Genomic DNA, 14,938 nt, shown 5'->3' with positions numbered 1-14,938 from the left:
TACAAATCTGAAAGCTTTTCCTTTCTGAAAGTATCAGGCACAGCACAGTTTTCAGACAGTCTTTCAGTAGAGGTTTTGTGTAGGACCAGAAAGGATACTGATCATCACTGTGATAAGATTTTTTGATAAACAAACATGGGTATTTTCAGTGATATAAGGTAGCTTCTCTTTTAAGTTCATCATTCTTTCTTTATATTTAATTCCTAACTAGTTCCACGTTAGCTATCACCTCAGTGATCAGCCGACAGCTGAAAATATTAACTGGAAAATCAAGATGTCTTTCCGGCAGGGTACCAGCCCCCTCAGCAAATGGAGGTCACCCTCAGGAGGTCTCCTCGCTGCCCTTCTCACCCATCCCTCTGAGAACACAGGAGCTGAGTAGAGCCGAGCAACCTCAGCCTGCTGGGGCTGAAAAGCCGAAGTCACAGGCATCGTGGTACTGCAGAATTGGGGAATGAGCAGGGATATCTCCCCTAAAACCACTTCTCTTCCTGCCCCGTAAAGCTCTCGCTCCAGACAAGCAAGCGGTTCCACAAGACTCTCCCCTGTTGCGTTGAGGGGAGGAAGAGCGCTGTATTAAGAACCAGGGCTGACCTACTACGGCACGGTTTAGCCTTGGACACAAGAAGATCCCGTCCATCTCTTGGTAACTAAACACTCTGTAAGCAAAAGGGCTCCTCTGATCAAAGAGATATCAGAAAAATCCTTCAGGAGGCGAGTTTCCTCGAGAGCCAGCTCTGTAACGGCTGCTCAAACGGGGACCCGCTCCTGAGAAATGCCTGGCTGGTAAACTGGGCAAGGTGGGAAAGAGCAGCAAAAAGCATTCCAAATCAAACCGGAAAAAAAAAAACCACCCAAGGCAGTTCAGCATTAATTCACTCATTACATTGACAGTTGCTGGAGTGTATCACGATGCCCTTTGCCTGTCACAGCCACCACTTCTGAAGAAAGCAGCAGCCAATCTACACAGAGTCGGCTCAGCTGCACCGAGATTTAATTAACTTGACCCCGCAACCCGGGCTTTGCATAAACCCAGGGACTGCTCAAGAACAACTTTCAAACAAGAGCGCAATTATTCTCTTGAAGATCCAGCACCGAGCAGCTCACTCCTAAAGCAAACAGCACGCTTGCTTTGTGACAGGTTAAAGAAACTTGTTGCCAGCATGTCACAGCACTTAGTTCTGAAGGCTTTGTTTAATTAAGCCTCATTAGTTCCAGCTTCTGCAGCCTGCTCCTGCCAAATGGCTATGCCAGGAACGGCAGCTAGATGGCACCAACAGCCGGCTCAGAAGACTTGGGTCTTCTGTACCAGCCCAGCTCCCTTCATCCTCACTAGAGTTTAATCAGAGGTTAAGAGAGTTGGGGGGGCTCTGCCTGGAGAAGAGAAGGCTCCGGGGAGACCTTGGAGCCCCTTCCAGTCCCTCAAGGGGCTCCAGGAAAGCTGGGGAGGGACTCTGGATGAGGGAGGGGAGCCCTAGGAGGAGGGGAAGGGTTTGACACTGAAAGAGGGGAGATGGAGCTGAGATGTGGGGAAGAAGTTCTTTGCTGTGAGGGTGGTGAGAGCCTGGCCCAGGTTGCCCAGAGAAGCTGTGGCTGCCCCATCCCTGGAGGGGTTCGAGGCCAGGCTGGAGGGGGCTTGGAGCAACCTGGTCTGGTGGGAGGTGTCCCTGCCCAGGGCAGGGGGTGGCACCGGCTGGTCTTTAAGGTCCCTTCCAACCCAAACCACTCTGTGATTCTACGATCTAATTGCCCAGACCCCACGGGGCCCTGGCAGTGTGCTGCCCCATGCGAGGATTCACCCAGATGAACCATCCTCTGTGCCCCAAAGGACATTTTTCCTCACGTTCCCTGTACTGGCCACAAAGATTTTTTGAGATCCAAGTCACAAGACACAAACAACAGGATGCTTTCACTGCAGCTTTCACAGCACCAGCGATGGCAGGTGACGTGTCACACAGCACTGAAGCACAGCAGAGGCTCAGAGCGGGAGCTCACAGCACACTGAGGTCGCACACGCCAAGCCAGAAGGAATTCCAGGAAATCATTCCTCGAGGAAGCCTTCCTCCTCCTCAGGAGCTTAGGAACATCCAAGAAAGGATCTCACCCTCGCACACTGCTTATACTGGAGCAGACATTCAAAGCTGGGGGAAAACAGGATGGAAAGGGATCCATTACCCAATTTCTGTGCATCTCAGAACACTCCTAACGAAGAAAGGACCCTTAACTCTGTTGTCACAGGCAAATAAAATACAGTTATTCAAACAAAACACAGGCGGTTACTCACATTCACAGATTGACTCCTCCTACCTGCAATCTTTTTTACCGAGCAAACTGTTCTGCTGCATTATATTACTAAACAGTTCCTACATTTCCTCGCACAAGCAGCTGCTATTTTTTCTGAGAATCAAGTTAAGTACTATTTTAAACAGCACTCAAGTATGATAAGATTCCAGTTTGGTGGCAATTCAGCTCTCGGGTTTTTTTTATATTTAATTTCCTCGCCCAGCAAGAAGCTGCCCTCTATTTCCCTTCCCTGCTGTCTCACCAAAATATACTTAAAATTCTCTATTCAGCCATCTTGATTACATTCCCCACTTTGCATCAAAGGAAGAAAATTACAAGCCACTTCAAATAAAGCGGCAGCTGCTTGGGTTTAACTCTTCAATGCCTCTTCCACAAGGGCTGTCTCAGATGCATGAATTACAGGAGTGTTTATTCCTACAGGAATCACTTTGGACTTTACGGCCCCAGAAGATACAAGTTTTGATAGCAGGGGAGGAATCAGATCCTTTAAAAAAGGATCCAGTGATACTGGTTGTACTGACCTCTCGCCAGAGGAAACCGGCTCGACCGCCCGCACACTCAACGCTTACTTCAGGCATCTTGGTATCAGAGGGAAGGAGGAATAATTTGTTTTAAGTAACTTATACATCAGGTTACTCCATCTAGATTCACTGTCTTCAAACAGAGGGGGAAAAAGCAGTATCAGTCCCCCCCGCCTGTGCTGCTTAATTGCAAGCAAAACAAGGAGCTGGACAAAAACTGTCCCAAAATAAGGTTTATGTATTGTTTAGTGGAGAACCAAGGGGGCGATTAGGAGAACTGACCTCCCGGCGTAGCAGTTTCCTCCACGGCCACAGCGAGGTGCCTCAGGCAAAGGACACTGTTGTGTGTGAGCCTTGAAACTGGACGCGTGAGAGATGCTCAACGATGAAAAAGAAGGGGAAAGATAAAACAAGCTGAAGGGGAAAAAAAAAAAAAAAAAAGCAGCGAGCCTTTCCAAAATGATACTCGTGAAATGAAGGCTGTACAACCCCAAACCCAGCATTTACTTTCAGCAGCCAAGTTTTATAGATGCAGAAGCAGAGCTGGGCCACCACTCACACGGCAGTGATCTGTGACACAGGCAAAGAAAAGGAGGCACCACCAAGGACTCTGGTTCCGTTCCTCCCCTCCCCTTTATTACACACAGGCAGAAACCACAGTGTTTTTTTCTCCCGTTTACTTACAAAGGAAAGGAATACAGAGCTTCAAGTCAATTCAAATAATTCCATGTGCAGCCCGGATACACCGTTATGTGGCTACAACACCCCTTCCCTGGCAGCAGTCTGCACTCTGGGACCAAGTGACAAAGAAGCCAGAGCCACCACAGCACCCTACTGACCTGTAATTTCTTCCCCCATCCTCTGGGGCCAAAAGCTGGGTCCTCAATAATTAACAGGACGTGGGGAAGCCCTCGTTTATCGCTCACCCAAGCTGCCATCCCCACAGCTCCGGCAACGGAGCTGGGTACCGGAGGCAGCGTACGGTGACAGGATGGTTGGTGACAGGGATACATTCCGAGTCAGGGAGAGGTGTGGGGAGAGGAGGACTGGTTTACACAGCAGCACGTCGCTCCCCTGCCAGGCACAGGCTCTGCGTGCAGAAAGCCCAGTTCATAGCACATTCCCCTCCTGAAAGAATTCATTTATTCACGGCAGGTATTGGGCTCTCTGCTCGTCCGTGTGCACACACATAATAAAAAAGGGACCTGCAAAAGATAAGGATTTCACTTCTGATGGGTAAAGACAGCCTCTAAAAACCATCCTCAGCTGCTGTGCTGCTTTTTTCTTTTTTTTTTCCATTAGAAACATTTACAGGGGTTTGTTTTAGACTTTCTGGTAACCCATGATCTTGTGGAATTGCATCATCAAGACTGAAGGCAAAGCCAAGGCTGTTACACGAAACTGTCTTCTCAGAAAGGGAAAAATGATGCATCCCTTCTCCTCCCACCCCACATCACTCAAGGCCAGAGCTCAAAGCAGATCACCCTGCAGTTCCCAAGAAGTTTTGCAAACAGGGAAGACAGAAAAAAAATAGCAAAAAGGCTCCAATTTCAAGTAAGAGCAAGCAGAAAATTGTATTATAGTGACTGCAAAGCCTTCAGCACAACAGGCAGTGTAAGAAACTTCCTTCATTTGAACTCTTTTGCAGGTCTCCCTTTTAAGGCCTTAGCATCATTACAGAAAGAGGAATTATTTTTGTCTTGTGCTTGCAATTGCTGCCCCCTAGAGCAGCAACAAAACCTCCTACAATTGAACAGTTACAGTGTCTAGTTGTCCACGACCGTGCAAAATACAGACAGGGAGGGAGAGAACTATCATAAGGTGTTTAAGCTCGTTGCAGATAAATTATGTCAAGGACAGTACCTATGTGCCAAGTGTTTTAAACAACCACACAAACAGCCAAATGTTGAGCAACTGCAATATCGCTGCAACTCAGATTCTCAACATCAGCCACAGCAAAGAAAGAAAGAAAGAAAAAAAAAAAAACAAAAACGAGCACTTGTTATGGACATAGAAGAGTTTATCTTCACCGGGCAGAATAGTGAACTGCGTTCCCAGAAGGGGAAAAACTGGATGTCGCAGAGTGACTTGGGATCGACAAGTCAATTTGAGACCAGTGCAGATGTTGGCACAGAGATGACAAACACCAGCTGGGGCCAGTTCCAGAGTGGATTGTCATGGCAGGAGATCCTGTTGCTGAGCCAAGGGATATCCACGAAGAACGGGGGAGTGTGACCCCTCTCCCCAGAAGTTCTAGTCATTAGTTAAGGAACCTTAAGACAACTTCTCAAACTGCAGCAACAGGATTCAGTTGGGTCTTTAGAGATTCAGTCCCAGAGCTGTTTTGGGTTCAGAGGAAGCAGAGGGAGTCTTTTGTGCCAAATCTATAAAGAAAATTGCAACAGAAAGAGATCAGTTTTCATCAGTAAGAGGGATCAGATCAACCACGTCATAGCTAACAAATGCAACCTCCGAGTGCCTCAGTGCTTCCATATTCAACTGAACTCTCTTGGAAACCCACGCTTCACATTTGACATGGGATGCTGAGCGTTATTCTCAAGTTTAAGAGCAGAAGATCAGCTGCCCAAATAGGAAGAAAACAATATGGACAGGCCTGTGTCCATAATTTAATGAATGTGTCCATTCATTAACAGATTCCTGAAAGGAAAACTGAAGTCTATTTACCCCATCCAAGACAAGTCTAGGGAAAACTCAGCACGCAATTCCAGCCCATAAGCTCACGTCACTCAGTGTTACTAAATAAAACTTGGTTAGTACTAGTTTAAGCAGATATCATACCTATAACACGTAGTAAGCATTCTAGGACAGAGAAGATGCTGTGCGCTTGGCAGCAACAGGCATGAAAATGCTGGTCTACTTTATCACTGTTACCAGAACATACAAAAAATACTGCTTGGTTTTGTTAAACGATGCCAAAAAATAACTAGTCCAAGCACCAGCTCCCTCACAGGACCTTTGACTTTCCCTATACCCTCTGGCAAAAAGCCCAGGCAGAATTTCTAGCAAAGAGGGCAGCTCTCTCAAGGCTGAGCCTGACAGTGAAAGACAATGCCACTGAGCTCCTGGGCAAGGATACTGGGAGAGCTTGCTTTCAACCGTGTAAGTGGAAGCGGGAAAGATCCTGACTCAAGACTTCAGTGTGTAATTTTGCAAGGCTGTCATGGATCCTAATAGCAGCTAATTAACACGATTTGCCAACATCCATACCTCCATCAGCAACAGAGAGCTTTTCCAATTCAGCTTCAAGCTCAGCATCAGAAATGGGGGGATTTAGCACCTTCTGGGGAACGGGAGGCAAATCCACAGGCTCCTTGGTCGAGTCCTGGAGGAGACTGTCCAACTCCTTCTCAAGTTCCTCAGCGTCCATCTCTGCTGATGAAAGAAAACAGTCAGTTCCAAGCAGAATTAAGTAGCATCCTTGCAGCACAGACTGAAGTCCAAGTTTAAAAGAGGCCTTATTACTCCCATCCATCATTACTCATAATAACAAGGAACTCCCTGTTCTTCTTCTAAAGGTGGAGATTCAGTCCTGATCTCAGGGAGAAACTATTCCTTTAGAAGCCTTTGTGCTGAGGCATTTAAGGGCAGGAAAACATTTCAGCAGAGACAAACAGGCTGCAGCAACACACAAGCCAGAGGAAAAAGATCATCACTTAAAAAACAAAGCAGCAGCCACTCTAAAAAATAGATTTAGATCAACGCTACACAACTCTGAACTAAAACCCACCAGCACTTAGAGAACTGCAAGGATTTGGAGATGCCCAAATGCTGATTCCTTTTCAACCCACTGTCAGAGAAGCCCTTGTCAGCCCTCACTTCCTCCCAAGGCACCAGAAACAACATCCCTGGTATTTCAGTGAGTGATTCTTCTCCCAGGAAGGGGGACGAGACATCCCTGGGGAGGGAACAGGGAAGGGCTGGCAGCGCAGAGGGCCAGCGGTGGCAACAGAAGATAAGCGAAGGATAAAAACCCCAAAACCTACCTAGCCCATTGATCCCCACTCCAGCCAGAGTCTGGGCTACTTCATCTTGAGTATCACAAAGCTGAGGAAAAAACACACAGTGTTTGTTTTTCAGTAGCAAAAGCAGTAACACAGAATATTATTTAGTAGGCGCTGCAAAACCAAGTAGCACATTTGAGGATCAAACCTGAAACGGAATTTCAGACAAAAAAAAAAAAAAAAAAAAAAGAGAAAAATCTCCCTAATTTTAGCTTTTCCGCATCAGTAATGAGCCTGTATTGCAGCTGAGGATAACAAAATAAGGAAGCTGAGGACCAATACATCTCAGCTATGAAATTTTACAGACAGCCCCTCAGCTCAGTAGCTGAAGTCACCATTTAAGTACATGGAGCTGAAGTTGCTAAAAAAGTAATCCTTTCTGTTTTCCACACTGGCTTATGCAGACAGATTACTCTCTTCATTTCAATTCCTTCAGAAGAAGCTTGTCTCCTTTCCTTTACTGAACTGCGGAAGATTATGGGTTAGGCAGTTTAAGACCCCATTTTTATGCGTGTATTTGCATTCCAGCTTGCAAAGATACCACTTGTATTTCTTTTTGATACATCTCCCTAAACGTTTTCTAGGAGACCTGTGTGCTGCACAATATTGCTAACCAGAAGAACACATGAAATACGCAGATTTAATGTAAATTGTGATTATTAGCCAGCAATAAATGCAAATATATAAACCCAGACACGGTTATTTGAAGACCTTCGCTTGCTGATCTAAAAAGATCAAGATTAAGTCAGTTTGCTCTACTGAGAGAAACCAAACAGTGCCAGAAATAGCTGAGCAAGTTTGCTGTGTACATCTACACACTACTCGCTTGTTTATTTAGATGTGCTCTTATTTCAGTACCTCTTGTATCTGATCCACCAGATTCTCCGCCTTCTCCACAGTAACGTCCTTCATAGAGAGTTTCAGAGCTCCCACACCAGCCTGATAGGCATTAAATACCTTAAAAAAAAGAGGAAAATGGACAATGCTAACTAAGAACAACCAACAAGCATAGTGAGCTTTTCTCAAAACCTGTTAATCTCAACAGGACCCCCAGAGAAACATGAGCACACAAGCAGAAAACGCAGCCCCAAGCAGACTATTTGTTGTTTCCTAGAGCAGAGAATCAAGTCTCCCCCCAGCTCACACCCCTCAGACACGAGCTGCAGGTAAAGCAGCACAAAAGAGAAGAGTGGGGCTAAAACCTGAGAAAACATAAGATAAAATTAACACAGTACCATCTGGTCAGTCTGGGAGGCGTATATACGATCCAGGATGCCCTGCACTGCATCCAGCTTGGAATGAAGTTCTTCAATGCGCCTTTCCGTCCTTCGTTTGGATTTCAAACATCTCAGCGCCTGGAGACATCAGATACACACAGACTTGGATCACAAACCAGGCAGCAGCCAAAGGGAGCATAAAAAAAAAAAAAAAATAGTAATCCCTGTGCGGCAACACCCAACCCCCAGCTTGTTTTAAGAGTTAGATATTTCCCTTTCTCTTCATCACATCACTCTGGCCAAAGAAAATCTTATTTTCACTTTAAGGAGACCTTTGGCCTCAGAAGCAGCACTTCAAGAGGTCTAAGTTCAAGTATATAATGCCTAACCCTGGTTATTATCCACAATTATGGACCAGCTCCCAGACACTTCACTTGTAGCTCCTCCCAAGGAGAATATCGCTTACCAATTGCTTTTTCCCAGCTCTACAAGCGCTCCGAGCATCCTCTTTACACCTGTACAGATGCAACAAGGAAAAGCAGCTTATTCCTTTGCAAGTAGTAGTTAATTCACAAACCATCCTCGCTACCTTGCTCTAATCCAGGGGTGACCAATTAACAACACATTTCAGATACAAGCACTCTTAAGATATGGTTGATCCTCAAATAGCCCTTGAATGCATTTCAAATCTTTGCAAAAATCTTTTGACATCCACTCACTGCAAGTTGTTTTCATAGGGATAGGGAACAAAGACTGGAAAACCTGCCCTGCCACATGACTGTGGCTGCCGTGTTTACTGAACAGGAAAGAATGACTTGCACTTTCAGAAAGCGGCTTCATTCTAGCTACGTTACAGGAAGACAAAGTTCCACAGCACACGGATGTTCTTCCCACCACCCGTCCCCAAATTACTTCTCTGCTTCCTGGGAAAGGGACTCCACCTTCTGTGACAGCAGTTGTTCGCTCTGCATCAACTGATACACTCCGATGTCCACATCATTCATGGGGGAGACTTTGGCATGAAGACCTCGGGCAAACTTCACTATCTACAGAAAAAAAGAACCACACGCTTGAGCCACATCTCCAGAATTTGTGTCTGCACTAGAAATATTATTACTCTGATGGAAGGAAAAGATGTTTTTACACCCCCAGCCTTGAGCCTTGTAACAGAGCAATGAGGACATGCCAGTCCCCATATAATCTAATATTCAACTAGACGAGGATCGAGTAACAGCAATGTGAAAACAGAAAGCCTTAACAGAACACCCTAAAGATTTAAAGCTGTCCTGGTGCTCCCAACAGGGTATGGCAATGTCACACTTGGGTACTGAACTGTGCAGTGCGGAATGCTACAAGCAAATGGGCCGCCTCGGAGACAAGAGCACGTTGGAGTACGTAGAATTGACTTTTCCAATCAAAGAACGCCCATATTTAGCCGATAAAGTATTCTCTCCAGCCAGATGAAATGCAAGACAGGGATTATACCACCCAAAAGCAGTCACCTTTACCCTGTACCTTCTCTCCATTCTGTTCCAGGATGGTGACCCTCTTTTCCTTCTGCAGCTGGAGAAGCAACAAGTAGAACGTCCTTTCATCTGGACAAACATCGGCACAGAGGGAACGCAGCTCGGAGAGGGCAACAACAGGGTGAGAAGAAAGCGCCGAGTTCTGATACAAGCGATAAACTTCCTCTGCCTTCTCCTGAAAGGAAGCAACAGAGCTGTCTATGAGTTTACTGAGCGCTCCCACAACAACTGCCAAGTCCACACCTGCTTCCTCCCCCACACTGGAGGTGAAAAGTTAAAACGCATCACGTTTTGGGCCAGACAGAATTTCAGAATGAGTTGTACATAACATTCAAAAGCAGCTCCAGTGCTTTAAAAATATCATCGTTAATGGAATTAAAAATATTACAGTTTTCCCTGAGAACCAAAGCTACGCTATTCACATTCCCTCTGCAAATGGAACAACATAACAACCCCACAAGCAGCAACTCAGCCTCCTCTGCGCTTCTTGAAGTTCTTCCCCCTCCCCAAGCTTAAACCCAACAAAAGCTTTTCTTTAACCCACGCTGTAATTCTACTCATCGAGACATTTTGCATCATTTCGACCTGGGCAGAGGAAAAAGAGAAGTTTTCCCCCCCGCAAGTGAGAGTTATGGTCCACTTAAGACTATAGAAATAACCCTTTCCATCCACCCCCAGATTCCACATCAAGGCTTGTGGTTTCCCAGACACCTTTTTAAAAGGTTTCTCTCCTCCCCCCTGCACGTACCCTCTGAAAGGGCTGTGGGACACCCACCGCAGAGGGAAGACACACTCTGCTATCAGAATAACTGCAAATAGAGGAACACATCTAAAGAGCTCCTGTATTTCTGCTCGTCCTGGTCGTTTAGACACCACTTGCATGCAATAGCAGCAAGTCTTGGTGCTAATTTTAACAGCCACCGAGTAAAACAGGGACTGTCAGCACTGCACTGCCCAAGCTACACTGAGCACCAATGAGTTACATGAATTCACAAGGGTCCAGCACTAACAATGTCCAGCACAGTACCAAAGAAAAGGGTCTTTGACAGGAGAAAGGGCAGTTCTAATCAGGTCTGAAAAGGAGAGCTGAAAGCACAAGCTCTGATGTGAAAGCAGCCTTTAATAACGCACATGCGAGTTCAGCTCCATGATACACTGGACTGACAGCCAGCGACTTGTACGTCACCCGTTTCTCCCTACAACAGATGGCACTCGATCTGCAAGTTCCCCTCATGTACTCTACTCGCACGAACTCAACCCTGAGATTTCCAGCGGTCTCACAGCACGCTACTTGCCTTCCTCCAGAAGCAAGCAAGCAAGCCTGCCCTTCCCGTTTCTTGGAAGTCAGAGAAAAGTCATTATAATAGTTTCACGGAATCACAGAATTGTCGGAGTTGGAAGGGACCTCTAGAGATCATCTAGTCCAACTCCCCTGCTAAAGCAGGGTTGCTCAGAGCACATCACTCAGGATTGCATCTAGGTGGGTCTTGAAGATCTCCGGAGAAGGGGACTCCACGACCTCCCTAGGCAACCTGTTCCTAGGCAGCCCTAGGCAGGCTCTTCCACCCTCACCGGAAAGAAGTTTTTCCTCATATTTGAATGGAACTTCCCATGTTCCAGCTTGTGCCCGTTGCCCCTTGTCCTGTCACTGGGAACCGCTGAAGAGTCCTTCAACCATCATCCATCAACCCACCCTTTAGGTACTTGTAAACATAGATAAGGTCTCCCCTCAGCCTTCTCTTCCCCAGGCTAAAGAGCCCCAGCTCTCTCAGCCTTTCCTCGTAAGGGAGATGCTCCAATCCCTCCATCATCTTTGTTGCCCTACGCTGGACTCTCTCCAGTAGTTCCCTGTCTCTCTTGGACTGGGGAGCCCAGAACTGGACACAGCATTCCAGTTGTGGCCTCCCCAGTGCAGAGTAGAGGGGGAGAATGACCTCCCTCGACCTACTGGCCACACTCTTCCCTACGCAGCCCAGGATCTGTAGGAACACCTGTAGATATAAACTACTTCTTATTCCCCAGTTAATCCATCCAGCTCTCTACAGGCTTTTAAGTACCTAAGGAGTACAAAAATAAAAAAAGTCTATTCAATCCTGATCTTTCCTTGCTAGCATGGAAACGACTCATAATTTTTCTGGAGATGCATAATCTTGAGAAAGGTCTCAACACCACTCACCTGAAGCAGCTCCACATAAATCAGAACTTCCTCTTCCTCGGGTATTTTACTGTCACCCAGCACACTGGACAGAGTCCACTTCAGGGGCTTCAGAATGAAGACTCCCACACCCCAGGAGATCCAGCTGCTGTCTACACTGGCCATGAAGTCTGACTCCCTCTGCAGCTTGCCACGTCTAGAGAAAAGACATGCACGCAGAACTGAATACAGACAGTCTAAAACCCTTCCCCTGGCAGCAAGAGTGGTAGCATAGAGCATTATTAACTGAAACATTGCTCTCATGTACATCCACAGTCCTAGCAGTGTTTTCTAATTAAAAGTTAGTTTCTAGCTAGTTTGATGTGTTACTACCGGCTGTGGAAGTGCACAGAGGTCTCTACTCCTCCCTTGGTTCAGAATCACAGAATGATAGGAGGTTGGAAGGGACCTCTGGAGATCACCCAGTCCAACCTCCTGCCAGAGCAGGTCCACCCAGAGCAGGTCCCACAGGAACGTGTCCAGGTGGGTTTTGAGTGTCTCCAGAGAAGGAGACTTCACCACCTCTCTGGGCAGCCTCTTCCAGGGCTCTGCCACCCTCACAGGAAAGAAGTTCCTCCTCATGTTTAGGTGGAACTTCTTATGTTCAAGTTTGTGTCCTTTTCCTCTTGTCCTGTCCCTGGGCACCACTGGAAAAAGACTGGCCCCATCCTCCTGACACCCACCCTTGAAGTATTTATAGGCATTGATCACATCCCCCCTCAGTCTGCTCTTCTCCAGACTAAAAAGACCCAAGTCCCTCAGCCTTTCCTCATAAGGGAGATGCTCCAGGCCCCTCATCATCTTTGTGGTCCTGATCCTCTGGACAAAAGGTCTTTTGTTTACTATTTTTCCAGTTTGGCAAGTTTCTCCCAGTTTTCTGACTGGAAACTGATGAGGTATCGAACAAGGAAATTGATGGGGAGGACCAGCTTTTAAAGAGAGCAGTTGCACATTTCAGGATGCTTCATTTGCAGGTTAAATTGCAAACACAGCTTTTCTCAGATCCAGAGATTTTATTTGTTATGATCCAGACACAGACTCAGCCACCTCCTGCTGTTCTTGAATATTTTCAGGGTATCAGTCCCAGGCTCTGGTTTCCCAACACAAACCACCTGGTTGCAAATACCAGCGCACCACATCCCCACATGCTCATACACCACTACATACCACTCACAGCTGGGTCATCACAACAACCGTTTCAGGAAACATAACCCAATTTAACACAAAGCTCTCCCAGCACAGTACTCCCTTGAGATCCCCCGCACTCCCCACTGCCCTCCCACGCCTCCTGCGAGCCCCACGATGAGCTTCTCTGACTTCCTGGCCATGCTTTACCTTGCACAGGGTTCCCAAATCCACACACCTCCCCCAGCATAACCCCATATTCCTTTGGGCCTCTCTGTACTCTCCTCTCCTTTGCAATCCCTGCCACAGCAACCAAAACCACTCAAGGTCTCCCACACCCCCAGTGCCAAGCACAGGCAGGCACAACCACCCCTCCAAGAGCACCAAGCCTTCCCTCACGTCCCCCTCCATTTATCCAGCACCCTGCAGTGCTCTCCCCGCCACCCACACAGCAGGCATAGAATCACAGAATGGTTTGGGTTGGAAGGGATCACAGAATGGTTTGGGTTGGAAGGGACCTTAAATCCCATCCAGTGCCACCCCCTGCCCTGGGCAGCAACACCTCCCACCAGCCCAGGTTGCTCCAAGCCCCCTCCAACCTGGCCTTGAACCCCTCCAGGCTGACACAACAGAGCTCTGGTTGCCCGCATCCATGGCGCAAAGCTCCCTCACATCTCCTCCTTCTGCAACCATCCCTCCTCAGGCCTCCCCTCCCTGGTGGCTGTGTTCTCCCCTCACAGAGACACCCCCCCCCCATCCTCGCAGAGCCCCCCCTGCGGCCTCCCCTATCCCCCACCTCTGCAGCGGGAGGCCTGCCAGGCGCAAGCCCTTACCTGAGGAGCTCCCGGAGGACGGTGCCGAGGCCGAGCGGGAGGCTGCCGCGCCGCTCGAAGCTGTGCTGTAGGTCTCGCAGGCAGGTACGGACGCAGCCCCGGCGGCGACCGCGGGCCAGCACCAGCCCGACCCAGAAGGCCATCTTGCTGTCCCACTCGGTGCTGTTCACCTCCCGGCTCTGCTTGAAGGCCGAGAAGAGGAAAGCCATACGCTCGTCGTCCGTCTCCCACTCGGGCGGCAGGTCCCCGGCCGGGGCCGGCCCAGGCGGCGCCCGCCCCGGGCTGCACATCTACGCGAGCCCCCGGCTGCGCCGCGGCCTCCGCCCGGCCGGGACCCGCCTGGCTGCCGGGGAGACGCAGGGCGCATGCGCACCGCTCCCCACCCGCCTCCCCCCCGGGCCGCCTTTGTGTGGGCCGCGCCGCTCCCCCTCACAAACACCCCCCCCCGCCCGCCGTGGTACGGCCCTGCGCCTGCGCACTGGGCGTCGCCGCTTTCCCGCCAGGCATGGCGGCGGTGTGGGGTTGGGTGAGGGCGGAGTGGGCCTGGGCGAGGCCTCCTTCTGCCACCCTCCCCCAAAACACACACAGAGGCACCGGCCTTCTGACGTAGCTGACATCACATGGCGATATCGTTGGGGGTGATGTTATTGGGGGTGATGTCATTCTGCCTGTGTGTCCTCTGTCTTACTGGAGTCAGGCCTGGAGGCCTAGGCCGCTGTGGGCCTGCCCTGAGGGGCCGCTGCCTTGGGGCTCCTCAGCCTTGCCCCACACTGTGCCCTCCAAACCCAAGCAGCAGCAAAGGTGAGCCGGCACCTGGCGAAACACCCAAGGGGGAGTGACTTTCTGTGCTTTGAACTATAAGGCAAGGGGCTGCGTGACCGCTGGGATCTGTCTGTCCTTCAAATGTAAAGGGACTGAGTTATAACAAAGCTGTTGTCAATTTTATTTGTGTTTGGTTGCTTTATTAAGGGATTGGAGCATTTCCCTTAAGAGGAAAGGCTGAGAGAGCTGGGGCTGTTTAGGCTGGAGAAGAGAAGGCTGAGGGGAGACCTTATCTATGTTTACAAGTACCTAAAGGGTGGGTTGAAGGAGGATGGAGCCGGACTCTTTTCAGTGGTTCCCAGTGACAGGACGAGGGGCAACGGGCACAAGCTGGAACACGGGAAGTTCCATTTAAATATGAGGAAGAGCTTCTT

General features: G+C 48.6%; 1 protein-coding gene across 2 annotated transcripts; it reads right to left on the bottom strand.

The window, feature by feature from the left end:
* Positions 1-3,435: 3,435 nt before the first annotated feature.
* Positions 3,436-14,093, bottom strand: CHMP7 (charged multivesicular body protein 7). 2 transcript variants are annotated; one of them, XM_074164156.1, is made up of 10 exons: positions 13,743-14,093; positions 11,767-11,941; positions 9,580-9,765; positions 8,977-9,110; positions 8,531-8,579; positions 8,083-8,202; positions 7,706-7,804; positions 6,830-6,890; positions 6,054-6,215; positions 3,436-5,209 (listed from the first exon to the last, which is right to left on the bottom strand). In XM_074164156.1, exons 1-10 carry the CDS (start codon positions 14,030-14,032, stop codon positions 5,145-5,147), a joined length of 1,341 nt encoding a protein of 446 aa, XP_074020257.1. In that variant the 5' UTR covers positions 14,033-14,093; the 3' UTR covers positions 3,436-5,144. The 2 variants fall into 2 exon arrangements, with proteins under 2 accessions (XP_074020257.1, XP_074020255.1); XM_074164154.1 differs by having other exon boundaries at positions 3,498-5,209; positions 6,054-6,218; positions 13,743-14,032.
* Positions 14,094-14,938: the final 845 nt, after the last annotated feature.

Source organism: Numenius arquata, chromosome 26 (genome assembly GCF_964106895.1).
Source record: "Numenius arquata chromosome 26, bNumArq3.hap1.1, whole genome shotgun sequence".
NCBI classification, from domain to species: Eukaryota; Metazoa; Chordata; class Aves; order Charadriiformes; family Scolopacidae; genus Numenius; species Numenius arquata.
Note: the sequence above shows the minus strand (reverse complement) of the source record. Positions and strands in the feature narration are given on the sequence as shown.

Excerpts from the sequence above, each read along its gene's own strand:
- CHMP7 (XM_074164154.1), bottom strand. The coding sequence starts at position 14,032 with ATGTGCAGCCCGGGGCGGGCGCCGCCTGGGCCGGCCCCGGCCGGGGAC. Across the intron at positions 9,111-9,579 it reads TGGAACAGAATGGAGAGAAG|ATAGTGAAGTTTGCCCGAGG; the intron begins GTACAGGGTAAA and ends TTTTTTCTGTAG. Across the intron at positions 8,580-8,976 it reads CTTTCCCAGGAAGCAGAGAA|GTGTAAAGAGGATGCTCGGA; the intron begins GTAATTTGGGGA and ends GCATCTGTACAG.